We start from the raw sequence: 13529 nt of genomic DNA on the forward strand, positions 1-13529 counted from the left end.
TTACCTTCATATTTTAATAATAATGATTTATGCTACAGAAAAGAGGAAATACATATTTCACACTTTAAACTCCTTCTCAGTCTTTTGCATTATCATTTTTCAATGTTGCGCTAGTCCGTTGCTATCCTAACTTTGTGTTGCTTACTAAATTTGTGTTCTTTGATGTGTGCCATTGTTTGCTTTGTATAACTTAGCTTTCTATGTTGCGTAACAATCTGATGGCAAAAGCTGATGCTGATTCAACATAAATCTGGTATCACTTATTATTGTGGCCTATTAAATATTGTTTCAGAATGTAATATAATTACAATATATTATATACCAATAAAATACATTAAACAGTCAACAAAATATGTCAATGTTGTTTACAATTTATGGTTTTATGTTTTTTAATGTAATTCATGCCCCTGTCAGTGCTTTAGCCTCCTCAAGTTTGGCTCTCACGTCTGGGATCTCCTGACGACACAGGCATACTCTTGGAAGGGTAATTACTTGAAGGTTTACAGCAACACCTGGAAAATAAAATCATTTTGTCATTTATTTTGAAAAATCAATGACATATATCATTTATTTAGCCACATTTGGGCTAGCTTTACCATATTTAGATCGGATTCGTGTCCCGTAACCTAATATCCAGTTTTAGCTATGTGGAGAGCATGGAAAATGTATACAACCATGTTGTAATCGCATTCTCTCAAATAAAAAAAATCACGATGCTGGATTTAGGCTTACCACTCACTCTCCCGTTCGTGAAGTGTCGAGCTGTTCATGACTACATCTGCTGTGTCAAGTAAATCATCATCATCTGACGCCTCAGGTTGAAACATGTAGGGATTAATTGTAGATCATCTTTCCTGGAAGCCTTTGCCAACGGTAGCGTCACGAAAGAGTGGTCGTGAACGATTACCTTTGGCGGAAATATCACTGATAGTTGTTGCTGCTATGCTAGCTGTGGATACTAGTCTTCTGTTGCGTCAGGGAATTTAGGTCACACTTCCGGCAAAAAAACGCAAATTATCCTTGCAATTACGTGTTGATAATGTCATGGTTGTTTTGACGAACTCGTCCAAAGTTTATATTTCTAAAATTACACCAAAATCCGGAAAGCTCTTCAGTTGCCCTTTAAAACTTCAAATATATAATCATTTTTTCCTTTAAAAAAATGAAAACAAAATGTGATTAATTGTGAGTTAACCATGGACTGCATGCGATTAATTTTTTAATCGCTTGATGGCGCTAGTATAGAAATGTGATCAAATAACGGGACAGAAATAGGATTTTTTTTTTTTTTTTAACTGCGTTAACAGGAGTTAACTATGCAAAAATGCAATTAACTTATTTTGGATAAAAGAATAAAGACAATTATTTGTCACAAGATATCGCTCAAGAGTGACTAACACTAAGGCTAGGTCCATACCGCAGGTCTTCATGCTCAATTCCGATTTTTGTCATATCTGTTTTTGGTGTGCACGTTAAGACAGCCTATGTCCATGAGCCCATTCGAGTATTACGCATGCGCACTAATTCGCAGTCCGAGATGCCCTGAGCAAACTGACCAGCATGCACATTGCGCAGGAGCATCAAAACAAATGACTACACATGCTGGCGCAACGCCATTCAAGGGTGATCATATTTTGATTCCCAAAAAGAGAACACAAATAATAGGCATAAATAATCCACGTTTAGTCGTACATTCAAAGTTTATATGGATTAATAGCATGCACGCACTATGCGTCCATGATGCACACACATACGGACAATTTACCCCAACTCTTGAAATATTGTTCATTTGGAGCACAGAGACAAAACATAGCATTCTCAGGCTTATCCTCCGTCTCTCTGCCCCCATTTTATTCTTTTTATGACAGTTGCCATGTCTTCCCTAAATGCTGCGTTCAAGCTAAACGCTAACGCTAATGCAGAGCTCCATCACTAACGTAGCACCCTGTCTCTCTCGCGATTTGCCGACGTAATTGCTGCATGAATTCTTCTTTGGGGGACTTGACAGTTCAGACCGCAGCCACATTTTGGAAAAACGTGGCCCAGATCGGATTTTAACCACATACGAAAGTGACCTGGATCGGATTTAAAATGGTCCACTTTTATGTGACTTTTCCCGTTCAGACTGTCAAGTGAATGCCTCACTCGAGTCGGAAACACACGAAAAAATTGCATTCGTGCATTAAGACCTTGGTAGGAATCCAGCCTAATATATTTCGCTTTAGTGACACTAGGCATGTGCCGGTATGAGATTTTCACGGTACGATAACCGTGAGCAAAAATACCGCGGTTTCGCGGTATCACGGTATTGCAATTATAGCTCCAAAATTTTGAGATGTATGGGTTTAAAAAAAAAAAAAAAAAAAATCCATTGAACAGGATTTTTTGATTTTTTCAAAACATATTTGCAAATTGGAACATGAATATAATGTGAAAATAAATAAATTAACAAAAAATAACAAATATTATATAAAATTAAAATAAATAGAACCTAGACTATACCCACAGCCACAGCTCAAGTTGCTCAATATTAGAGTAAGAACAAAATAATTGCTATAAAAAGTAAAAACACTTCTAAATAAAATTAAAAATATATACTGTGTGACTTTTTTTTGAGGGGGGAAGCTCAAGTGAAGTTTCTCCATTTTCAGCCACTGTGTCAACTCTAGTCTACATGATGCCATGCCTTTGTGTTAATAAGAACAAAGAATTCATAAGTTCATAAGTTAGTTAAAAATGTATAAGTTAGTTTTATAAATTAGTTAAAATGTAAATATTGTTTAGGAAAGGTTTCATCTAAAAAAAAAAAAAAAAAAAAAAAGTGAGGAGTGAGACCTCCTCTCTCAATTAGCGATCTTTGACGCGATTCTTTTTCTTTCCCCCCTTCATTCAAGCTTTTCTCTCACTCAGCGGCTGTGAGACATAAAAGAAGCTGCTCTCCCAGTTTAGCCTAGGCTAACATTCGTCTTTGTAAGTTTTAGTTAGTTTGTATATTGAATTTGAAAGGAAAATGTGTGTTTTGTTTTTGGCGAACTTTTTAATGGTGCTACTGCTATCCTGTTGAACCTAATCACACGTGGAAAAATACAATTGTACAACGTTTTAAATGTATTTATTTGTATATTTCACCACGATTTGAGAGCTCAATAAATTGAAGAAAAGTACGTCTTGTGTTTGGAGGATTTGTTTTTGGGTTTGCTGGCTGTTTAGTGACACTCACGGCAACAAACGGGAAGGGGTGAGCGGTGCCGCACCAAGCCACTTCGGCTGCATTTTGGCACATGAAAAATAGCGAATACCGTACTAAGGTATGACGGAAAATTTTAGTGGTTTTGAAACCGCGACGTTTTCACACCACGGTAAACCGTGAAACCGGTAACCGGCACATGTCTAAGTGACACTTCAGACATCTGAACAGTGCGTTCCTCATAGTCAAACCACCAAGGACTTTCTCCCGCCCATCCTTATGAAAAAAAAAAAAAAAAAAACAAGATTTGCTGAGAAAAGGTCATTAGTGATATTCAACATTTAGATTCCAGTTGACAATTTTTCACCTCATTAACACTGAGGAGAGTCAATATTTCAATTCACGTATTGAAATGAGGTAACCATTCCAGCATATGGTATCCATTGTCATCTCTGCAGATGTCCTGCAAATAAAGGTACACCTTTCATGCCTCTGAGCTATATGGTGATGATGATGACAGCGGTGATGGAAAAGTCATAGCGTGAGTAACAGGATTCATTGGAAAGTAGGCAAGTGAGTTGCATGGTGTAGGGGAAAAGAAAGCATGGTGGCTTTAGATAGTCCAACCAAAACCAAGAACCACTGAGTCCACCTGCTCACAATGGGGACTCCTTACAGTTATATTCTGGCTTTGTGTTGCACACTGCACTTCGAGGTCATTATTTCCGTTTTAGGCTTACTTTGGAATGGATGTACAGAAGAGGAGGCCAAAGCACTCAAGTATGGATACTTGTGTACTTAGATACAGCAAAAACACTTACGTACAATATAAACGGTCATATTGTGACTTCCAAAGGTAAGAAAGAAAAGCCCCATCATCACTGCATTAACAATTGTTTAGCCGTTGCTAACGTCTTTCTTATTTCTTACCCCTCATTATTCCCATGATGAATGCGAAAAGCTAGCATACAAATCAGCCGACAAGGTGAAATACGATGTTTGACGCCTACAAGAATTTCAAGCATATACGTACATCATGTCCAGTATACTGTATATATTCTGTATGTATGCTAGTGATGGCCATCTGGTTAGGGCTTGTGTAGTGTCTCCTCCCAGCAGGCAACTAAAGCTGTGAGCCAAGACCCCAGGCCCAACACCCTGCTGGACTTTGAAATCAGATCTTTATTGTCTATAAAGCCTCGGCCAAGTATGAAAAATCAAACCTCCCTTACAAAACACACTTGTCCAGCGGTGAGGGAAATTGGGAGTGAGTCGCAGCCCGAGTAGACGGCCAGAAATCGGCAAAAGTGCTTGTGCGAAAGTGAGGTGGAGAGACAAGTGAGGGGAGTTCAAAGCCCGAAACAGTTGTCGAGATTACAACTGCGGCTGGAGCTATTTATAGGCTGTTGAGACAAAGCAAATTTTCATAACTTGCTAATTCTGTTGCAGTGGTCTGAGGCTTCAGCTCAACTATGACAGAATAGTCGCGGACTTTGCATCTACGACTCCCTGTGGTCTTAGAAGGAACAACAACAACAGAGGCATATTGCACATAATCCACGAGAGCAGACATGTCCAAAGTGCGGCCTGGGGGCCAAATGCGGCCCGTGGTCAAATTTCATCCGGCCTCCAGCCTCTGTCATAAGATCAATAACGTCTGGCCCACACACAGACTTAATAAATTGGTCAGCAGTACTGCTACCAGCATATGAAGTAGCTTACACATTAAATCCTGATCCTCATTTACCCACTAAAAGGCAGCAGCCCTTCAAACAACATTACCCCGTGTGACCATTGACTTCCAATTATCTAAAATGGCAACAATCAACAACAACAACAAAAGTTTACTGTGACGGCCGACGCTTCAAGGATAGGTGGAAAATGGACTATTTCACTAAAATACGCAACAACTGTGTCTGCCTCATTTGCAAAGAAACAGCCGCTGTTTTTAAAGAGTTTAATGTGAGGCGATATTACCAAACAAGTACAGTGGCCGAGAGGTGTCAGGCGAAATGCAAAGTCCAAACACTTTGCAAATAGAAAAAGCACGAACCCCAATTGCAAACGCTTTGCAAAAGAAAAGAAGCACGAATGCAAATTGCCACAACACGATCCCCGATTCCTAAAGCGTGATTGCAAATTGGCAAAAGCAAGAACGCCAATTGCCACAACACGACAGCAAATGGCTCGCAGCACGACCGCAAAAGGCTCGCAAGACTATTGCAAAGACGATGACCCAGAAGTTAAAAAAAAAAAAAAAATAATAATAAAAAAGTCGTCACTTTGTATATTGCTATATGTGCTTTGTGACCATCTCCACGGCCCTCCGTAAAGTTGCCACCCCCTATCAGACGCAAATTTATATAAAAATGATGTCAATCGTTTGTGCTGCAACGGTTTTGTAGATACAGTATTATGCTTTTATCGAGATATTAATTTCGAGTGGGGACGTCACTCGTAGCTTTTTCTTAGCTTAGCTCCCGCAACTAATGGAGCGTACCAACTCTCATTAACAGAGGGGTGTCCTAACAACTAGCACGAACAGAGCACAAAAAAATTCGGGTCCATTTTGCGGTAAATTGGGGGGCTTGAGATATTAATTTCGAGTGATGACGTCCCTGTAAGCCCCTCATTTACTGCAAAATGGTTCCCAATTTGTGCCATTTGTTTGTGCTACTTGTTAGGACACCCCTCTGTTATGTTATGTTAATGCAGTGTACCAACTCTCTCAATGATATATAATATATAAATTGAAAAGCAAGAAAACAAACAACAAAAATGAATGAAATGAACAGAAGAAGATTTTTATAATGGGTCTAAATTATTTTTCGAACAGATCATGTGACTAGCACCTTAGACGGTCATTTGCTTTGCATATCATTTAAAAAAAAAAAAAAAGGGGGAGGGCAATTTTATTATTTTATAAATTATTTTTTCTTTGATTGAAAGTTTTTTTTTTATTATTGAACTTTTTTGGTGATTCAATGATTTAGACACAAATTCCCTACCCATAATATGGCCCAAACACAAAAAGGACTGCTAAAATCAAAGAAAACTTTTTTTCATTAAAAATTAAGTGTTCAAATGCAAATATCTGAGTCTAAAATATTTTTTCGCATTCAAAAACTTTTTTCTATTATTAAAATTTTTCTTTTTTTTCATTGAAATGATTTTTCGTTTGAATTGGACGTAGACAAATGCGCTGGCCCTCAACGGCTTCCATACGCTTTTGCGTACCGATGGCTGACCACTGTATTTGCGGCGGACACGAGAAAATAACTTCTCAAAATTTTGAAGAGGCAGGCCACACTGAGTAATTACTTTAGTGATGGGACGAAATGAGCCGAGGTTCTGAAGCTTGTGTCGAGTAATGGGAGGGGGGTTTCCACGAAGCTTGTAGCGAGGCGCGCTTCTCTCCTTCATTTCGGCAAAACCCGGAAATGATGACGTGGGAAGCCTCGCCGGCGGCCGGTGGTGCTTCGTGAGTGCTTCGGAAGTGATCCAACGTTTGGCGCACATTGCAAAAACAGGACAGACTACGGTATAAATTGGTTGCAAAACGCAATGGCGATCGCCTGTTATCTCACATTTTGTGGATTTCGGGCTCCTGTACTTGTTACATCTGTGCGCAACAGCGCAACCAGTGCAATCTTTTTTCGAGCCTTGTCCTTTGCTTGCGATGGAACCTGCGCGAAAAGAGCGATCCTCCCCTGTATGGGAACATTTTGATTTGATTGCTTTCAATAAGGTAAGGGAGAAAAAATACTTTAATATAAATGTGAGTGTGTGTGTGTACCTATCTGAACCAAACATCAACAGAATGAACAATCCATTAGTGTACTGGGAGGCACAAAAGAATACCTACCCAAATTTATATAAACTGGCACTCACATTTCTCTGCACCCCAGCTTCATCTGTGCCTTGTGAAAGAATATTTTCTAAAGCTGGTGAAATATTTTCCCAAAAAAAAAGAAACTGTTTAAAGCCAGCCACTGTGGGAAAGCTATTATTTCTAAATAAAAATGAATAACAAATTACCCTTAGCACTTGTTGTATTTTGTTCACATACTAAATTACTAACACAAGCACATTCATATCTTTGTCTTAAGCAAATAGCCATTGAATTCTTAACAATGTTGACCTCTTGGGCTTCTAGACGACTTGATGGCGCCATAGGGTAAATGAAGCACCATGAAGCTTTGCTACATGTGCAAACCAATTGGCTGCAAAGCTTCATTGCTTCATGAGGCTTCATTTGGCCATCACTAAATTAATTCCGTGTTCCCCCGCCCCTGTCAAAAGACAGACAGACGACAGAGACGTCACCGGAGCTACCGAAAAAAAGGACTTTTGCTGAAAAGTGGCTACAGGAGGTACCATGGCTAGAAGCAAATGATGCTCGCACGGAAATGCGGTACAAAATGTGCCGTGAGAATCCCAATGTCGCCGATAAGAGCAGCGCATTTTATGTAGGGTCAAAGAATTTCAGCCATCCAAACTTTGAAAAGCAGGAAAAAAACAGAGCATGTGGCAATTAAGCAAACTATCGATGTCAAACAGGACCCCACTCGCCCTATGGACAAGTGGCGGAATAAAGGTAATGAACAGCGACATGCACTGACAAACGTGTTTTTGCTCGCATTTTACAAAGCTAAACATGCACGTTCAATGAGGTCTTATGAGGAGGATATCCCACTTTTAAAAAGGCTTGGAGTTAATGTGGGAGCCGCATAATGCCCTTTATTTTGAATTGGTACTTCTTATTTCTTTACATTTCACTTCAAAATAATGGCAATTTTGTTGTGCCAGTTGATGTTAATCAAGCATTAATTGTTAATATAATTAATTAAAGTTAATTGGCTCTAAGTAAAGCTTGTCATAAATTTATCGCATCAGGCGGGTTGGCTCTCAAGCTCAATGAGGACCAAGTCACATCTCCAGGTCCTCCTCTGAGAACCTGGGCAAAAAAATTATGTGCACCCCTGTATATATATATATATTCGTATGAAGCAACTTAATTTTTGTTTGATTAATAATGGCACAAATGTCCTAGCCAAAATGTGGCCCAAACACAAAACAACATTACTTCAATCAAAAAAGTTGCTTCAATCAAAAAAATGACTTCAATCAAAAAAAATTCAAATAAAAATAGCTTTCAAATGCATTTTTTTTTTCAAATTCATTTTTGCATTCAAACACATTTTCATTTGATTGAAGTGACTTTTTTTAAAAACTGAAAATATATATTTTGATTGATTTTTTTTTTGATAGAATAATAAAGACACAAATCTACCTCCATATGGCAGCGCCTAGGTGATACAATTTTTGACTGAGGTAACTACATTGGCACGACACCGACGGGCGTACTATATTCAATGGACGCTGATCTTGGTGAAAAGTATAGCCGTCCTGCAAGCAGCCTGATTTAGAATTCCCCTCAAGAATGAGGGGGGGGGACGACGCTCATTTTCAACTTATTATAATAAATATTCTTGTAAGTTAATTTTATTGCTGACACTGCGTTTTGGGGTCATTAACATGTTGTGCCCCCTGCCCCCAAAGTCAAACTCTGCTATGCGTGTTTGTATAATTTTCCCTTTCTCAAACCAATGAATTATACTGGAGAAATTATGGCAAGAGTTTTAGTTTTAGATTATTTTTTTGGGGGGACAAAACCTGCACCAGCAGATTTTATCCTGTAACCTCTCTACAGTGACGCAGATGACCGCCAGGTGAAAAAAGTTTTCACATTTTTTTCGACCCTCAATGAGGGTAGCACACTTCCCAAAGGTAGGTATATACCACACACCTGTGCTGACATCAACCCATTCCAACAGGCTCTCATTTCGACTCCTGCATAAACATCAAGTCACATTATAGCTGTGTTTATGCTCGTGTGTGTTTTGGCCTCTTTCTAGCCTTTTTTCCCCCCCTGTCCATCTCGACGCACCTAATTGTAGCCTCTGTCTCTCTTTCTGTCTGTCTCTCTCTCTCCTCTTCTTCACCACGCCTGGAGCGACGTCACACCAAGGTGCGAGAAGAACAAGAGCGCATTTTTCCTCCCTTCATCATCCAAAGAAAACACACTGACACACCGTGGTCCTCCTCCTCCTCCGCGCCTCTAAGACCACCAGTGAGTCACTTCCAAGGAGCAAAAAACGACCAGACGCAATCGGAACAGAACCGCAAATTAGTCTCATCCCTAGGACTTTTTTTTTTTTTTTTTTTTGAGTGGGCGAAGTGTGAAATTTAATGGAGCTCCGCTGGCGGTTCCGAAGAGGACATCGCGGCTTTGGAGTCGCGACGTGACAGAACCGGATCAACGATGAAGAGCTTAAGCGCACCTTTGGACCTTCCCTCAGTCACCTCTTGACCGACTTTGCCGCGCATTAAGATGCGCCCGACGGGAGAGGAGCTGGAGGAGGAACTTTGATTGACTTGACATTTTCTTAAGAAGCACAAGAGGATTTTTTTTTTTTTTTACTTCAACGCATCACAAATTAGCTCGAAGATCCTAAGCGCTCAAACATGATGGTTCGCCTGTCTCGGATCCAACTGGCTCTGTTCTTTATCTTGCTTTGCCCGGTCAATATCATCGGATTGTGGTGGTAAGTGCTTATGTTAAGTTCTGAATGTGGATATGGCTGCGACGCAACAAGTTTTATTTTTGCGTGACCTCGTTATGTGTCTTCATGTGCAAATGCACAATGCATGCCTGCAAATGCATGTCTGTCAATCTAGAAATGTGATGAATTTGTTTCGTAAATTGCCATTTGGAAGAGAGGGACTTCTTGAAAAGCACATTTACTAACGTTTGAAAATGCTAGAATATATGAAATCCATTTTAGGGGTTAAAAAACATTTTTCACATTTTTTGGAAGGGTGTTTCTGTTTGTTTTTCAAAGTAAATGACAAAGCGAAGTTAAAGCTTTAAAATTAAGAGTACAAGAATAATAATATGTGCTAATTTCCTTTTATTAAAAATTATATATTTTTTTGTTCCAAAGTAACAAATAATTAGCCTTGGGTAAAATGACCTTTTCTTGATTTCAAAAAAAGTTTTTAAACTATATATTTTTTTCTTCCTATTGCTGATTATATCTTAATTTATGTCTTAGATATTTTTCTTGGCATTTTTTAATCGATTTTTTTTTGACAATATGGTAGAAAAAAAAAAAAAATCTAACAATTTTTATTAACTCAGATAGCAGACCGACAGTGAATAAACGTTGATTTTCCGTCAAAATCATCAGTATGGTTGACATAGAAATTTTCGACGTCAAGAGACGTTGAAACAACGTTGTTCTATGGTATGTCAGGCGATGGTTGGGTTAACATTGTTTTATAGTTGATTAACTAATCATGACAAATAGTTGATTTATGATTGACCGGGAAATATGATTGAAAAGTCATTGAATTATGGATGAGCGGGCGTTTTGGTCGAAAACACAACATTAATTCAGCGTTGTTCCAATATTATTAATAATCTAACTGACGTTTAGGTTTTGTAAGGATTACAACGTTGAAACAACATTAATTGAAGGTGGAAAATTGACGTTGATTCAACGATATAAGATCGAGAGCGGAATGTTGATCCAACATCTTTTCAATGTCAGTCTGCTATCTGGGGCTGTTTTTGTTTTTGATAACTTCATACCTTATGGGTTAAATATTTGATTTTTTTTTTTTTTTTTTAAGAATCTGGTGTATCTTTCTGTCTGTCTGTCTATATATTATTAATTCTTCCCATTTAAGGTGAGACTGAAGGTTTCATGAGGTTGTGTTATGGTGAACTTAAGTGTTTGGAGGATAGGAAATTAGAAAGACGAGGGGCGGTGATAGCTGTCTTCTCATTGCCTGAAGTTGTGTGTGTGTGTTTGGGGGTCAGAGTTTGGAATGTCAGGTGGCCCTTCAGGGCGCAGTGGATATGTCATCATAAAACAATCCATGCAGGCTCAGCTCAGCAAGGTGTGTGACAGACAGACAGACCGTGCAGATCGACAGATAACATATTTTCTGTCCTGTCTCGCTTTGGTTTTTTGGGGGTGTTGCTAACATTCAGTTTGTCTTCATTTGTGTTTCACACAGAGAGAGAGACAGACATGCAATCTTTAGTGATTTGTTTCCAGCATATCCTCCCACTTGACCATCTCGGTCAAGGTCAGTGTGGGCTGTGGTGTCTAAAGGGAGCCGTGCAAGTGCGAGGCGGCTTTGCGGTTCTTTGCATTGCCTGGCGCCCGTGTTCAATCCTGTCACGAACGATAGCTAAGCCGCACTCCTTAGGATGACTTTTCCTATCTTGAAATTGGAAAGTGATGAGAACGTGTTGTAATCAACTCGCTGGGAAGTCACAACAATGTTGAAGGGAGAGTTGTCTGCCCGAGTGGAATCTGTTACATGTGCTGATGCAGCACATTCAGGAAAATGAAGGAGCACAGCGACTGATCTTTAAAGTGCCTGTGACACGAGAAAGCATGTTTATTTCATACTACACGCGATATTTTATGCTCCTGAATGAAATCGACCACTTGGATGTGAGCAGAAGCGATCGACATATTTATTAAATTTTTTTAATCCCGCGCCACGAAAATGAGAGACTTCCTGCCACGATCTCCGATTGAGGAAGACGGCGGATATTACGTTAACAGCAGACATCATCTTTACTATACAGCCATAGGATTGTATGCAAAAGGACTGTGGATCCAGCTGATTTTGCGGATTAATTTGTTTATTTTTCGCGTCATGCCAGCCCAATGTGCTACAGGCTTTTGTTGCTACATCAGGGAGAGTGGTGTGAGCCTTTCTGGGTTTCAAAAAGATCCTGGTCACAGGGAAGAATGGGCAAAACAAGTATGACAATGGAGCGAACATTGCACGGATGACTAAGTGAGTAAGCTAAGTGTTTTATATTATGTCAAATATGGTGATCATGGCACACGTTTTAATAAAGAGGTGGCTTGCATTTTGTGGGTGACTATGCTCCCTGTCCACCGAGAAGACGGGAGTGGCTACCTCCCTCAGCCGGCGACTGGTGGCTTGTCGCACACCATAGTTGCCGGCCGATGAAGGCGGGGGCGCCAGTTTTCGGGCAGCCATGTGCTCTTGTCTCGGGTTCTCGATTGTGTCGAGACTTTGAGCTATACTCGGCTTGGGCCCATGGAGCCCCCCGCTCTTCTCTACGTTTCTCGATTATGTCGAGACTTCCACCCCACTCGGCCCTCTTCGCGTGCCCGCAGAGAGAGCGCAATCCTCGGATTGTGCCTGGGCAGCCCCCCGCTCTTGTCTGCGGTACTCAATTGTTTAGTGACTTCAACCGCTCTCGGCCCTCTTCGTGTGCCCGCCGAGAGAGCGCTATCCTCAGCTTGGGCTCGGGCAGCTACGCGCTCCGACGTCGGCCGGTTTGTCCACCGAGAATGCACAATTTTTGGCAAAACTTGCCGAAACTTGCTCAAGGGCAGTCACCCCCGCCGCCATGTGTGACATGAGTCGGGGTAGTTTTGTGTGATTTTTCGTTTTCGAAAGGCGAGGAAGGGCAGCTTCGGGTTAGCATGTAGCCTAGCTCTCACACTCCTCTTTTGTTTACACTGTTTGCTCTGTCTCCAAGTCCCCGCTGGGAAATGACAAGAGCCGGACTAACTCCAGTGGCATATAATACCGTTCGGTAGGTTTAAGAAGTCGACAGTTTTGACCATTATGCAGTAATTTAGCTCAGTCGTTCTGAATAAATGCATTTTAAATATTTCATATTCCATTTAGCACAAGACTGTTATTTGTCATGACCATACAATTTATTTAGCATTCGGGAAAAAATACTTAGATACAAAGAATATCCTGTAAAATTATTGGAGTGAAGAGATAAAAACACTGATGATATTTTACAGTATGCTCTAGTCAACAGCCTCGTGTTTGTTGTCTCTGTCCTTTTCTCATTCTTAATCTTCCTACTCATCCAAATACAACTCAAACATATATGATGGATCCTCTGGATCGACAATATCACTTGAAAGATCCACACTTGAAACAGAATCGCTGCAAAACGCTTTCTATTCCTTTGGGCTCAAAGATAAATCCACTGAAATCACACTTTCGCTGATGTCATCACCCAGATGGAGATGCCAGAGCGCTATAATGACAGGACCTGCTAAATGGCAGATTAAAAGACTCATTTCTCGTTATCTGTGCTTTGCCAAATTGTTGTATATAATCGAATCATCTCAAAATATGATTTTAATTGTAATAATAAGGCTATTTAAGTTTTTTTTTTTTTATCGTGTCACAGGCACTTTAATGGTATAACTGGACTTTTTGCGCTTTGATTTTGTCTGGGATAAACTCATTCATT

At 40.0% G+C, this 13529-nt stretch overlaps 1 protein-coding gene across 2 annotated transcripts in view; it reads left to right on the plus strand.

Moving 5' to 3' along the window:
* The first annotated feature begins 9681 nt into the window (after positions 1-9681).
* The window catches only part of wnt6b (wingless-type MMTV integration site family, member 6b), a 49526-nt gene continuing 45678 nt past the window's right edge, over positions 9682-13529 (plus strand). For both annotated transcript variants that reach the window (XM_057852839.1, XM_057852840.1), the window contains exon 1: positions 9682-9795. In XM_057852839.1, the coding sequence (XP_057708822.1) occupies positions 9716-9795 (80 nt within the window). In that variant the 5' untranslated portion in view covers positions 9682-9715. The remainder of the gene's footprint in view (positions 9796-13529) is intronic.

This window comes from Corythoichthys intestinalis, chromosome 12 (genome assembly GCF_030265065.1).
Source record: "Corythoichthys intestinalis isolate RoL2023-P3 chromosome 12, ASM3026506v1, whole genome shotgun sequence".
NCBI lineage: Eukaryota > Metazoa > Chordata > Actinopteri > Syngnathiformes > Syngnathidae > Corythoichthys > Corythoichthys intestinalis.